General features: G+C 45.9%; 1 protein-coding gene across 16 annotated transcripts in view; it reads left to right on the forward strand.

The window, feature by feature from the left end:
* The window catches only part of CEP164 (centrosomal protein 164), a 68,209-nt gene that overhangs the window by 11,039 nt on the left and 43,175 nt on the right, over window positions 1-13,995 (forward strand). For 12 of the 16 annotated variants that reach the window (XM_045482930.1, XM_045482927.1, XM_045482926.1 and 9 more), the window contains 2 exons: window positions 9,345-9,549; window positions 11,777-13,420. In XM_045482930.1, coding sequence (XP_045338886.1) covers window positions 9,345-9,549; window positions 11,777-13,420 — 1,849 coding nt within the window. The remainder of the gene's footprint in view (window positions 1-9,344; window positions 9,550-11,776; window positions 13,421-13,995) is intronic. The other 4 variants (XM_045482941.1, XM_045482940.1, XM_045482939.1 and 1 more) reach the window with 1 other exon arrangement.

The following is a 13,995-nucleotide window of genomic DNA, read 5'->3' on the forward strand; positions in this document are numbered from 1 at the left end:
CTCTGAGCTGTAAGCACAGAGCCCGTTGCGGGGCTCGAACTCACGGACCGTGAGATCATGACCTGAGCCGAAGTCGGCCGCTTAACCGACTGAGCCACCCAGGCGCCCCTTAATGTTTATTTTTGGGAGGAAGATACAGAGCCCAAGCAGGGGAGGGGCAGAGAGAGAGGGAGACACAGAATCCGAAGCAGGCTCCAGGCTCCGAGCTGTCAGCACAGAGCCCCATGTGGGGCTCGAACTCACGAGCCGTGAGATCATGGCCTGAGCCAAAGTCGGATCCTTAACCAACTGAGCCACCCAGGCACCCTGATTTGTCCTGCGCGGAGTTGGGGACAGCTATGGGCCATTCCTCCGCTGTGCTGCCTGACACTTTGGGCCTGAGCCCAGGCCAACTTGACGGTCCCTGTGAGGGGTTCAGCACCAATATCCAGGGTCCTGGGAGCTGCTGCCTCGTGTCAGGTCCTGCAGCACCGGCCTCTGCTTTGGGCCTGGTGGGGAAGTGTCACTGTTGCCCTTTGCCGACTGATACCGAGAGTGACGATATTGAAACCCCTCAGTGGGTCCAAAATGGATGCTGGTGCTAAAGAGGTTTGTGGCGAGGCTACACAGACTGGCAGAAGGTTTCGTCCCTCTTGGCAACCCATCCTGAATTTGAGTCCCGTGCTCACGAATAGCTTCCCGTCTGTGGATTCGGTCACCTGTGCAGTTTTGCTTTGAGCTCTCTGCACATACGGAGCGGACTGGCTCGGGTTGTCTCAGTGAAACAGAGGCTGATGGGGAGGAGGCTGACGGGGTCTCGGCATCCTCTCGCACCCTCGGGGGCGGGGGTGCGTGTTCGCTGTTGTGCACGCTGGCTCCAGCTCGGCTCCCTAAAGTGAGCGCCAGAAGTTTACTTCCCGCTCTAGCGCGAAGTCCCCAGTTAGTCCCCACGGTCTCCAGAGTCCTCCCTTTTGCTGCTGTTGTACAGTTTTGCACACAAGGTATAATATTCCGTTCTTACCCACGCCATTTAATGCGTTGGCCATGCTTCAAAATGACCGCAAATGTGGCCTCACTCGTCCGTGCTGAAGAATCGTAAGTTATCCTTTCAGCTTCTCACATGGCGGGCTCCCCGCTCTCCTGATCTCTGTAGCAGCGTTTTCCTTGGTTCTCCTCCAGTTTCGTGACACCTCTCTTGTAATAAATCCGTCTGCGCTCTACACTCTTCCAGGTGCTGAGCACTCGTGGTTGTGTTTGTAGGGTAAGTTTGTAGGATAGCGGTTTCTGTTGTTTCTCCTATCCACCCCGATGCCTACATTTGCCTTATCTAATCATCTCTATCTTCTTTGCCTTCGTTTTTAAGTTTGTATATACGTGTGCTGTTTGCTTTTGGATGCATTTTCTCATTAGAAGCCACATGAGAGGGGCGCCTGGGTGGCTCAGTCTGTTAAGCGTCCAACTTCGGCTCAGGTCATGATCTCATGGCTCATGAGTTCAAGCCCCGCCTTGGGCTCTGTGCTCAGAGCCTGGAGCCTGTTTTGAATTCTGTGTCTCCTTCCCTCTCTGCCCCTCCCCCACTCACGCTCTGTCTCTGTCTCTCTCTCTCTCTTGAAAATTAAACATTAAAAAATGAAGTTCTTATTAAAAAAAAAACCACATGAGAAATAGAATCAGTATAGTAACCTCTTAATGTACACATCCTCAAAAAATAAATGGCTTCAGTGTTTGTAAAAACTAAAATGGTGAGTGGAAGGTGGGAAACTGTCATTGGTTATTGAGCCAGCCATGTGCCAGGGTCACACCTACCACCTTCATGTACCTGCTAGGGGTGGTCAGCACTTCTTTTCCAAATTGACTATTAGGTCTATGGACGGGTTATTTCTGGATTCTCTGCTCTCTTCCATTGATCTGTTTGTCTGTCTTAATACCAGTACTGCACGTATTGTCTTGATAACTGTAGCCTTATTATAGACGTTGAAATCATGTAGGGTAAATCCTCCCACTTTGTTGTCCATTCGCAAAGTAGTATTGTAGGTCCTCTGCACTTCCATATGAATTTTAGAATCAGCTTGTCATTTTCTACAAAAAAAAAAAAAAAAAAAAAAATCCTGTGGAGATTTTGATTGGAATTGGACCAAATCTAGAAATCACTTTAGGAAGAATTGACCTCTAGAACTTTATGGAGTCTTCCAACCCCTGAGCAAGGGTCTGTCTCCATTTATTTGGGTGGTTCCTTGGGTGTTTTTTTTTCTCTAAGAAACGTTTTGTAGTTTTTAGGGTACGTGCATTACCCATATTTTGTTAGATTTACTAAGTGGTCTATTTTATTTTATTTATTTATTTATTTATTTATTTATTTATTATTTTTATTTATTTATTTATTAAAAAAATTTTTTTTTTAAATGTTTATTTATTTTTGAGACAGAGAGAGACAGAGCATGAACGGGGGAGGGTCAGAGAGAGCGGGAGACACAGGATTGGAAGCAGGCTCCAGGCTCTGAGCTGTCAGCACAGAGCCCGACGCGGGGCTCGAACTCACGGACCGCGAGATCGTGACCTGGGCCGAAGTCGGAAGCTCAACCGACTGAGCCACCCAGGCGCCCCTAAGTGGTCTATTTTAAATCGTATATGTAAAAATTTCCTATTGCTTGTTGCTTTTATATAGAAATAAAATTCGTTTTTGTATGTTGATCTCATAGCTGGCAACCTTGCTAAACTCATTTCCGTCAGTTCTAATAGTTTTGTAGATTCCATAGGATTTCCTACACGCATGATCACATCTTCTGTGAGAAAGACATTTTTACTTCTTCCTTTCCAAACTGAATACCTTTTATTTTTATGTCTTTCCTTACTGCACGGACTAGACCCTCTAACAACAGAAGTGGTGACAGTGGACATTTTTGCTTTTCTCCTCATCTTAAGGAATTGAGTATGATGGGAGCTGTAGGTTTTTGTAAATGCCTTTTGTCAGGATGAGGAAGTTCCCTTCTATTCCTGGCTTGCTGAGGGTCTAAATCAGAAAGGATATTGGATTTTGCCAAATGTTTTTCTGTACCTATTAATAGGATCATGTGATTTTTTTTCTATTTCGGTCTTACTAGGGTCAGTTGTATTGATTGATTTTCAAATGGTAATCTGACCTTACATTCCTCGGATAAAGTCCACTTGGTCATGATTATATACTATCGGATTTGATTTTGTAAAATTGGTTTAAGTATCTTTGTTCTAAAAAAGTAGTTTGAAGGGGGTGAGGTAGATAGAGTTTGGGTATTTTATTATTCCTGATTTCCAATTTTATTTATTCATTCTATTTTGTGTTACAAGTTGAGACCTCGTTTCTGGCTCAGTAAGTGATCCTGTTTATGTAAATGTTCTAGGGATGCTCGATAAGAATGTAGTGTATCATTTTTGGATATAGGGTTCTGTAAATGTCCTTTATATCAATGCGTTTTCATATATAGATGTGTTTATGTCTTCTTTGTCCCGGTGCCTTTTGTCTGGTCTAACTCTGAATAACAGTTTAGTTGAGTACAGAATTGGATGTTGAGTACAAACAGCCCTTGGACAATATTATGCACCCTTATCTTCTGACTTCTGGTTTTGCTAAAAAGACATGTTTTCTTGGTCTCATCAGTTATTTCTTTGTGGGTAGTAAAATTCCCCCCTCTCCCCCCTCCCCAAACTGGATGTTTTTTTTATTTTGTTTTTATCTTTGGTGTTTTGTAATTTCACTGCTGTGCCACGTTTGGATTTATTTTTGTTTCCCCCTTTCCGTCACTAATTTAATGATTCTACCGATTCCTACAAGTTCTGCTCTTTTCAATATGTCTGTTTTCTTTTCTTTTCTTTTTTTTTTTAGAGTTCTGTTCTTTCATTAGGGATTCTCTTTTTGTCCCTACAGTAATTTTAGATGTAGTTAATTTTAGTCTTCTTTTGATTATTGTACTATGCCAGGTTTCCTTGCGTGCCAATGTTTCTCTTTACTGGCACTGATTTCCTTTCGCAGTGAACTGTCTCTCCATGGGGTTTAATTATTTATTGTGAGTTTTGTGAATCTATCTTCTGTAGAGTTATTTTCTGTGTCTCATTCCTGGGTTGTTGAGTGACTTTATGATAGCTTGTGCCACGGGTTTTTCAGTGGGTTTAGTACTAAATTTTTACATTAATTTTCTGACTTGGGATTTCCTTACCACAGTTTGGATTCTATGTCTACATGTATCTTGGAGTTTTAATTTTTTGTGAAAGTTGATTTCGCCTGCCTAGACCTGGATTGCTTCTTTGCCCACTAGGTTCTTCTGTTCATGGAGCCAGCAGCCTTAAGGGCCCAGTGATACGCAAGGGTCTTGCCCCTAGTTTCCCAAATTCATGAAGGTCTAAGGCCGTATTTTGTGCCTTTCAACCGGCATTAAAACTCGGGTTTTGGGGAGCCTGGGTGGCTCAGTCGGTTGAGTATCGGACTCTTGATTTCAGCTCAGGTCATGATCCCAGGTTCATGGGATCGAGCCCCGTGTCAGGCTCTGTGATGAGTGTGGAGCCTGCTTAAGATTCTCTCTGTCTCTCTGTTTCTGTCTCTCTCTCTCTCTCTCAAAACAAAACAAAACAAAACAAATAAATAAATAAATAAACAGCTTTTGAGGGTCTCTGTCCAGGTCAGACACCAGCCTTGACCTATCAGTTCACACACTTGTTATTCAGATTTCACATTTTCTTTCTGTTTCTGGCATCTGAGAATTTGGCACTAGGTGAGGAGAAGTCAGATGTCTTCTTCAGTTTGGGTAAACATGTTGCCTGAGGTTTCGTATGTGTGTCTTTATTTATTTTTTAATGTTTATTTATTTATTTTGAGAGAGAGAGAGGGAGGGGCAGAGAAAGAGGGGGAGAGAATCCCAGCAGGCTACACGCTGTCAGCAGAGCCTGATGTGGGTCTCAAACCCATGAACCGTGAGATCATGACATGAGCCAAAATCAAGAATCTGATGCTCATGTGGATGGAACTGGAGGGTATTATGCTGAGTGAAATAAGTCAATCAGAGAAAGACAGATAATCATGTTTTCACTCATATGTGGAACTTGAGAAACTTAACAGAAGACCATGGGGGAAGGGAAGGGGAAAATAGTTACAAACAGGGAGGCAAGACGTAAGAGACTCTTAAATACAGAGAACAAACTGAGGGTTGATGGGGGGCTCTGGGGAAGAGGGGGAGATGGGTGATGGGCATTGAGGAGGGCACTTGTTGGGGTGAGCACTGGGTGTTGTATGTAAGTGATGAATCACGGGAATCTACCCCCAAAACCAAGAGCACACTGTATACGCTGTATGTTAGCCAACTTGACGATGTTATATTAAAAAAAAAAAATCTGATGCTCAACTGACTAAGCTACCCAGGCACCCCTGTATGTGTGTCTTTAGAAAAAATTTCTAGGATTTGCAGTGGTGTGTTAAAAGATGTACAGAATTTAAATAATGTTAATCATACATTACCTTCCTTTATAGTTTAATAATTCCTCCAATAATGGTACATATGGTTGTTCATTTAATAATATTATCAATTAGGGGTGCCTGGATGGCTCATTTGGTTAGGCATCTGACTCGATCTCAACTTAGGTCTTGATCTCAAGGTTGTGAGTTCAAGCCCTGCGTTGGGTTTGAAGCCTTTTTAAAAAAAAAATATCAATTAAAAAATTGTCAATTCCTCCAAAATGATGAGTACAAAAAAATTGTTGATCCAAGGACAGGAAATTATGCCTGATCATTTAAATTTGCATTTCTCAAATCATTCATAGAGTTGAGCTGGCCATCTGTTGGCCATTTGCTTATTTATATTCTTTGCCGTTTTGTCTGCTGGGTTGCTTATTATTATTTTTGTTGAGAAGGTAAAAGTGATTTTTCTGTGGGTTTTATTTTCATTTAAGCATTAAAAAAATTTTTTTTAATGTTTTTTTGTGTTTGAAAGACAGAGACAGAGCACAAGCAGGGGTGGGACAGGGTGGGGGGAGCGGGGGGGGACACAGAATCTGAAGCAGGCTCCAGGCTCTGAGCTGTCACACAGAGCCCGACGCAGGGCTCGAACTGCTCCAGGCTCTGAGCTGTCACACACAGCCCGACGCAGGGCTCGAACTCACGAACTGCGAGATCATGACCTGAGCCGAAGTCGGATTCTAAACCGACTGAGCCACCCAGGTGCCCCAAAGCATTTTTTTAAAATTTACATCCAAGTTAGTTAGCATATGGTGCAACAATGATTTCGGGGGTAGATTCCTTAATGCCCCTTACCCGTTTAGCCCATCCCCCCTCCCACAATCCCTTCAGTAACCCTCTGTTCTCCATATTTAAGAGTCTCTTATGTTTTGTATTTATATTATTTTTGCTTCCCTTCCCTTGTGTTCATCTATGCTGTGTTTTAAAGTCCTCATATGAGTGAAGTCACATGATATTTGTCTTTCTCTGACTAATTTCGCTTAGCATAATACCCTCTAGTTCCATCCACGTAATTGCAAATGGCAAGATTTCGTTCTTTTTGATTGCCAAGTAATACTCCATTGTATATATGTACCACATCTTCTTTATCCATTCATCCATCGATGGACATTTGGCTATTTCCATACTTTCCATACTTTGGCTATTGTTGATGGTGCTGCTATAAACATGGGGGTGCGTGTGTCCCTTCGAAACAGCACACCTGTATCCCTTGGATAAATACCTATTAGTGCAATTGCTGGTTCGTAGGATAGTTCTATTTGTAATTTTTTGAGGAACCTCCATACTGTTTTCCAGAGAGGCTGCACCAGTTTGCATTCCCACCAGCAGTGCAAAAGAGATCCTCTTTCTCCGCATCCTCGCCAACATCTGTTGTTGCCTGAGTTGTTAATGTGAGACATTCTGACAGGTGTGAGGTGGTATCTCAGTGTGGGTGTGATTTGTATTTCCCTGAGGATGAGTGATGTGGAGCATTTTTTCCTGTGTCGGTTGGCATCTGGATGTCTTCTTTGGAGAAGTGTCTATTCATGTCTTTTGCCCATTTCTTCCCTGGATTATTTGTTTTTTTGGGGTGTTGAGTTTGATAAGTTCTTTATAGATTTTGGATACTAGCCCTTTATCTGATATGTCATTTGCAAATATCTTCTCCCATTCCGTCAGTTGTCTTTTAGTTTTGCTGATTATTTCCTTGCTGTGCAGAAGCTTTTTATTTCGGTGAGGTCCCAATACATTTTTGCCTTTGTTTCCCTTGCCTCTGGAGACGTGTTGAGTAAGAAGTTGCTGCAGCCAGGATCCGAGAGGTTTTTGCCTACTTTCTCCTCGAGGATTTTGATGGCTTTCTGTCTTACGTTGAGGTCTTTCATCCATTTTCAGTTTATTTTTGTGTATGGTGTAAGAAAGTGGTCCAGGTTCATTTTTCTGCATGTCGCTGTCCGGTTTTCCCAGCACCACTTGCTGAAGAGACTGTCTTTATTCCATTGGATATTCTTTCTTGCTTTGTCAAAGATTAGTTGGTCATACATTTGTGGGTCCCTTTCTGGGTTCTCTATTCTGTTCCATTGATCTGAGTGTCTGTTCTTGTGCCAGATTTTTCTGTGTATTAATCTTATACTACTATTTCTACTATTTTCTCCCCACCTCCTGTCTTTTAATTTTCTTTGCGCTTTCTTTTATCACACTGAAATTATACATTTTTTGTACTTTTTTTTCCAGGTAAAACATACATAATGTAAAATGTACTGTTTCAGCCAGTTTTAGATATACAGCTCAGTGGCATGAAGTACATTCACAGTGTTGTGCAAGCATCACCACCACCCATTTCCAGAACTTTTTCATCTTCCCAAACAGAAAGTCTGTTTCCATTCTGCCCTTCCCCCCCAGCTCCTGGTAACATTGAATCTACTTTCCATTCTCTGTTAATTAACCTATTCAAGGTCAAATCAGTGGGCCCACGATATTCAGCCTTTTGTGTGTGGCTTATTTTACTTGATATAATGTCTGCGAGTTTCATTCATGTTGTAGCAGGTGTCAGTAGTTCATTCGTTGCCAAGACTGAATACAGTTCTAGTGTATGTATGTACTACATTTTGTTTATTCATTCATTTGTCAATGGACGTTTGGGCTGTTTGCACCCTTTGACTTTTATGAGTAACGCTGCTGTGAACGTGGGTGGACAAATAATCTGCTTGAATCCCTGCTTTCCTTTTTGGTATATATCCAGCGGTGGAATTGCTGTGCTATATGGTCTCTCTGTTTTTAATTTTTAGGAAACTAGTGTTTCTCACAGCGGCCACACCCTTTTCCATCCCCACCGACAGTGCTTGAGATGTCCAATTTCCCCAGATCCTCCCCAGCACTTGTTATTTCTGCTTGTTTGGTAATAGCCGTGCTAGTGGGTGGGAAGTGATATCTCCCTGTGGTTGTAAATTTCACCTTCCCTGATGTTTAGTGATACTGAGCATCTTCTCATGCACTTATCTGTCATTTATTATCTTTCTGTCTTTCATCCCTAATATTTTTCCTGCTTACTTCTGCATGTTTTCTCTTTTGTTAGAATTGAGATTGAGCTTGAACTCACGACCCCAAGATCAAGAGTTGCATGTTCCACTGACTGAGCCAACCAGGTGCCGCCAGACTTGAGTCTTTCTATTGAGGAACACGGGCTGTCTCTCCAACAGCTTTTTCTTTTTTTCTTTTTCCTGACTTTTCAGTGAAGCTTTATAAAGATTTTGTACACGTTGGATTTATTCCTGGGTATCGTTTTTTTTTGTATTGCTGTGGTGAATTTTGTTTGTTTGTTTTCTGTAGCTGTCCCAATGAATTTTTGATAATGGTGGCTGGAATGAATGGCTTATTTTGGACTTGTCCATGTTGAAACACAGGTTCATGAAATGCACCTTTACATTAGTTTCTTTTGTTGATCTCCACTGGCTTGGATCGTTATTTCTTAGGAGATCGGAGTCTTGTGTAAGACCAGAGCTATCACAATGCCTCTTTCTTCCTTGGACCATTTATGAAAATATTAAGGAAGGTCAATCCTAGAACTTATCTTTGAGATCCCATAGCATCTGTACTTATCCATCTCAAACCAAGTTTATTCCTAGGAACCCCAATGATTGTACATTTTCTTCTAGAGAAGTCCTTAGCTATCCTATCTAGTTAACTAGTCCTTTGTTCCTATCTAAGTTAACTCCTATATTAGCCAGAAGGTACCCTTTCCTTCTGTGTTAATCCTCTCCTGCGTCCCCCGTGTCTTCTCTCTCCTTCTGTCCCTCTCACCCAGTTCTTCCTTCTTTTCTGTCTCCTGGCCACTTTTATTCTCTTCCTTTTTTTCCTAAGTAGCTTTGGACCTGAGCAGGGACTAACTTCTGACCTCCACTCTCTACAGCCAGGACATCACAGGTGATATTTACTATTTCAACTTTGCCAATGGGCAGTCCACGTGGGACCATCCATGTGACGAGCACTATCGGAACTTGGTGATCCAAGAGCGGAGGAAGCTGTCAACTCCAGGAGCCGTTAACAAGAAAGACAAGAAAAAGAAGAAGGAAAAGAAAGACAAAAAGGACAAAGAGACCTCCAAAAGTCTGCTGGTGAGTCCGTGGATGCCAGCCCCCAGAGAGCCGGGGCTGAAACCTCAGGGTATATTGGGAACCCCTAGGTGTTTACAGCTGGGAAGTTCAGAACAACACCAATAACACATTGATTGCTTGATAGTACATCATCTCAGTTATGCCTGTCTTCTGGCAGATTTTCCTTTAGCTTCTGGAAGTTCTTATCGTCTCTGAAAAATTCTTTTCTCCTCCCCTTTCCCCCCGGGAAGCACGTATTATGTAGGATGATTATCGAGAAAGTGCGCTTCCCTGAGGATGTTGCTTTGCAGCAGTCTGAGAAGGGATACCGTCTACCCCTCTGGAGAGTGGGGAACAGGGGGGCAATTGACAGAGAACCTAGATGAGTGGAATGTCTTTCTTCTTTCAGAGCCAGGCCTTCCAAGTGTGGTGCAAATTCATAGATGTCAGGTGTAGCCATAATTCAGTTGTCAGAAAGCCAGTGCCTTCAAAGTCCAAAAAGAAAAGCTTTGGGCTTTATCCACTTTTGTGGATTGTTCTTTTTTGCCATTGTCCTTTGGTAGGGGTGCGTAACTGAAATCTGATTGCAGCGTGAGCATCTTGGTGTCAGGTAGCTTTTTCACTCTGAGTTGAAAGTGCTCTTTCCCCTTATTTTTATTTGTCCTTCCAGTATGTCTGAACTTAAGAAGCAGAGTTATTGCCCTGGGTTTATAGGTGGAGAAGCTAAGACTTGGAGCCATGCTGATGTGAGGGCCAGGCTCTCCCAGAGCGCTCTGCCGGTGCAGGGGATCCTTCACCAAGGTGGGGTGCAGGTGGGGCATGTTGAGGAGAGGGAGGCACATAGGAGCTCAGACCAGCCAGGTGGGGTGCATGAGAATATCTTTTCAACCCTCTCACTTGTCCAGTTGATTTGCTCTCTGTCTGCAGTCTGTTTCCCACCAGTGCCTGTGTTTCAGTGAAGATTTCCATCTCCCTTTCTTCCTTCCTTCTCAGGGTGTCAAGTCTGGCATCGGATGGTTGGTGATGAATTAATCTTTTTCAACACTTCCAAGCTCCACAGATACTCTTCCCTCCCCTGCCCTCCCCCACCTATCACTACTCATGATTCCAAGAAATAAGATAACAAGCCCGTCCCTCCAGATAAAGAGGACAAGTCATTTCCAAATCGGTTGAATTTTCTAATGTTATGTGTTTCAAAGGCAGAAGGTGGATAATGGGCTTTTCACTAACCCAGGACTACCTAGTGTCTGGGCAGGCTCTGGCATGAGTAACGGTGAGAGAGGGGACCAAGCAAGGGTTCTGGGGTGGAGGGTCAGGTGACAGAGTTCTGGGTGTGTGACTGAGTGTGTGGAACTCCCTGTTAAAAAGGATTCCTTCTGTGGAGCTGAGGACGATTGGGAAGTCCTGGGCTGCCAGTCTGGCTCTCAGGCTCAGGACAGTGCCTCAGACCTGGGTTTGTCCAGAGGGCAGGCCTGAGCCAGGTGGGTGACCTGGGCACAGGTGGCTTGGGCTCTCCGGAGGTATGCGTGCACAGGCCGGCTAGAGCCTACTGTGAATGTGTTTGCAGGGTGAGGTTTATCGTTCAGAGTTTCTTCTAGACTCAAGGTTTTCTGTCTTTGTGGACCTCTCTTGAGCAGTGCCAGTTCGTGTCTTTGCCAGAAGACCTTGACGGAATCCCCAGGGCTCCCCTCTTTGGCTGTTTCCCTTCTTCTTTCCCTTCTTAGACAATTTCTGGTAGTCCTTGGTAAGGCTGGTGGGTTTTATAAACTTAACCAGTCACAGAACTGAGAGCTTGATGATCCTTTAGAAATAATCTGGTTGGTGATTCTGACAGTTGTTAGTAGTGAAGCCCTGTCTTCCAATCATTCCTCTATGGAGGTCCAGCATGTCCAGAAGTGGAGCTACCCCAGCTGAACCTGGGGGTGTAGGTCTTAGTGACGCCCGTTCCCCGTGACATGTACACTCTTGTGGCCTCCAGGGCACCATGTGCAACGAACCTGCAGTTTCCACGAAGCAAGGTTTGTAAGCCACTGATCTGGTCCAGCCTCCCCTTTATAGATAAGGAAACTAGGGCCCAGAAAACAAAGAAGTCAGAGGGAGTTTCTGGCTTCTTTTCCCCCTCCTGGTTTGTGTTTTACTTTAATTAGAGGGTGGGTTTCTGCTAAGGGCTTGCCGAGGGCTGAGGTAGCAAGTGTAAGTCAGAAGTGCTCTGTCTCAGTTTTTCTTGCATGTTTATATACCCATCTAGGAGACACAGCCTGAGCAGGGACTTATGCTGCCTCCTTCCTTTCTCCGCGGCCCATCCCCTCTCCCAGCACCTGGCCTTGCTGATCTGGACCTAGACCAAGAGATGCAGGCTAGAAACGAGGGCTCCTTTAAGAAAGGGAAGAGCCCATGCATGCTGGGTGACATCCCCTCGCCTCTCATGGGCACCCTGCCCAGCAAGCTTCAGCCACTCTCCAAGGGCCAAGCTTCCCGAACCCACCACATCTTTGCCGGCGTGGAGAAAATCTTAGGCAGGGCCCGAGCCCAGTGCAGAACAGAATTGGGTGATCAGCAGGGTCTGGGGAAACCCCAGAAGCCGACACAGAAAATCTACCTGGGGTTTTCAGACCCTGAAATAGAAGATCTGGAACTGAGGACCAGACAGCAGAAGCCCAGTGCTCTGGGCCCTGAGAATACCCGGCCCCTCCAGAATGGGCAGGATGTGCTGGAGAGCAGGTGCCAGGCCTCTGTCCACTCAGAGCTTTCTGAAACCATCAGAGGTTTGGGCCACATGGCCAAACGGGGCTCCACTGGCCCCGGTGGGGACAAGAGCCAGAGCCCCGTTCGCTCACCATCCCCTGAGGAGAAGCCCTCCGGGTCCCCCTGTTCTTCTGACCACATGCTGCCTACCAAGAAGAAGCCACTGCTCCTGTTAGATCATGGCCCAGCTGAAGGCCTGAGCTGGCAGGGAGTTTCTGGAGAAGGTGGGAGTAGGGGCAGGGGGAGGAGGAGAAAAGAGCCCCCAGGACTGTGGATGGGACAGGTGTCCAAGCTTGTTGACAAGGATACCCCCGGCGGCTGCAAGGAGACAGAACCCAGTGACCCTGAGGCTCCAGGGGCCTCAGCTAAAGATCCACCTCGGGAACTCTTCCTATTGCCACCTGATCGGCTGGCGTTAGAGCCGGCCCAGAGTGCCCCTTCAGGGAGTTCCCCTGGAGGGTACCCTACCAGTGAGAAGAGACAACCCCCGGGGTCAACAGACCCCCCCGAAGAAGACAGGAAGCTTAGTGGGTCTGAGCCTGACTCGGAGAGCAGCAGCCTGGCTTCTCACCTTGGCTCTCAGATCCTGGGTGAGGTGCATAACCTCCTTTGGGACCTGCAGAGCTCTCAGGGATCTGGGCGGGGCATGGGTCAGGCAGGTCCCGACCTGAGAGATCAGCACTCCAGCCCCTTTCTAGCGTTCCAGGTGTCCCCCATGCAGGGGTCTACTGATGAGTGTTCTGAGAGCGAAGACTACTCTGAGGATCAGAGGTTCTACCAGCACATCCTGCAGATGGTCAAGATCTCCAGGCAGCTGGAGGGCCTGGGGCTGCCCGAGAGCATGCAGGAGATGCCACGTAAAGACATTGCCAGCAGGGTCTGTTGCATGGCAGCCGAGTCTTCCACGATATCTAGTGAGGGTGAGCACGAGGCCATCAGAACCATGGAGAGGGACGCGAGTTTTCTGACTTGTGGCCCGGAGGTGCTGGCGTGTCCTCTGGAGGCGGCTCTTGCCCCTGCTGGGCAGGAGGCCCGTCAGCAAGCCGGTTTCCAGCCAAGCAGCAGCCCCCTCAGGCAGGGGCTAGTCGAGCTGAGTTCCAACAGAGGGCTTGCTGCAGAGTCAGGCACGTCACAGCTTCTCAACCAGGTAGGCTTCTTAGCAAGCATGGCCCGTGGGCCTCAGTGAACTTGGCAGGGAGGGAGCCCATCGAGTTGACGTTGGACTTGAACTCGGTGAACTTGGCAGGGAGGCAGCAGGTTGGGTTGACTCGGCCATCAGGCCTGCTTTCCTGTTATTTGCTCTCCCCTCGTAACTACTAATCCCTGAACTACCCAGGCTGGCCATCTTGTGGGGTGACGTGTATTTCATGTTTCTTGTACCCATCACCTGCGAGGCAGCGGCTCGGGGTATCTAGACTTCCCTTCCCTGGAGCTAACTGTATTTCACAGATGGGTCACAGGCTTTGCAGATGATCAGTTTTGAGGGTAAGGTGGCACTGATCTTGGCACTCACGCAGGATCTACGTACCTTCCCAGGATTTGGGAAGACTTTCTCTTCAGGTGATTATGGACAGAGGCTTCCCAAGTGGACACCGCACCCCTAAGCTCTGAATTCAGTCCCTTGTGGGAATCCTACGGAACTGGAGTGTAAATCCAGTCATGAGGGGCTAAAACCCAGCATCTCCGTACCATCCCGCGAGCTGCTGTTGCTCCTGGCTTCCC

This window comes from Leopardus geoffroyi, chromosome D1 (assembly GCF_018350155.1).
Source record: "Leopardus geoffroyi isolate Oge1 chromosome D1, O.geoffroyi_Oge1_pat1.0, whole genome shotgun sequence".
In the NCBI taxonomy this organism is placed as follows: domain Eukaryota; kingdom Metazoa; phylum Chordata; class Mammalia; order Carnivora; family Felidae; genus Leopardus; species Leopardus geoffroyi.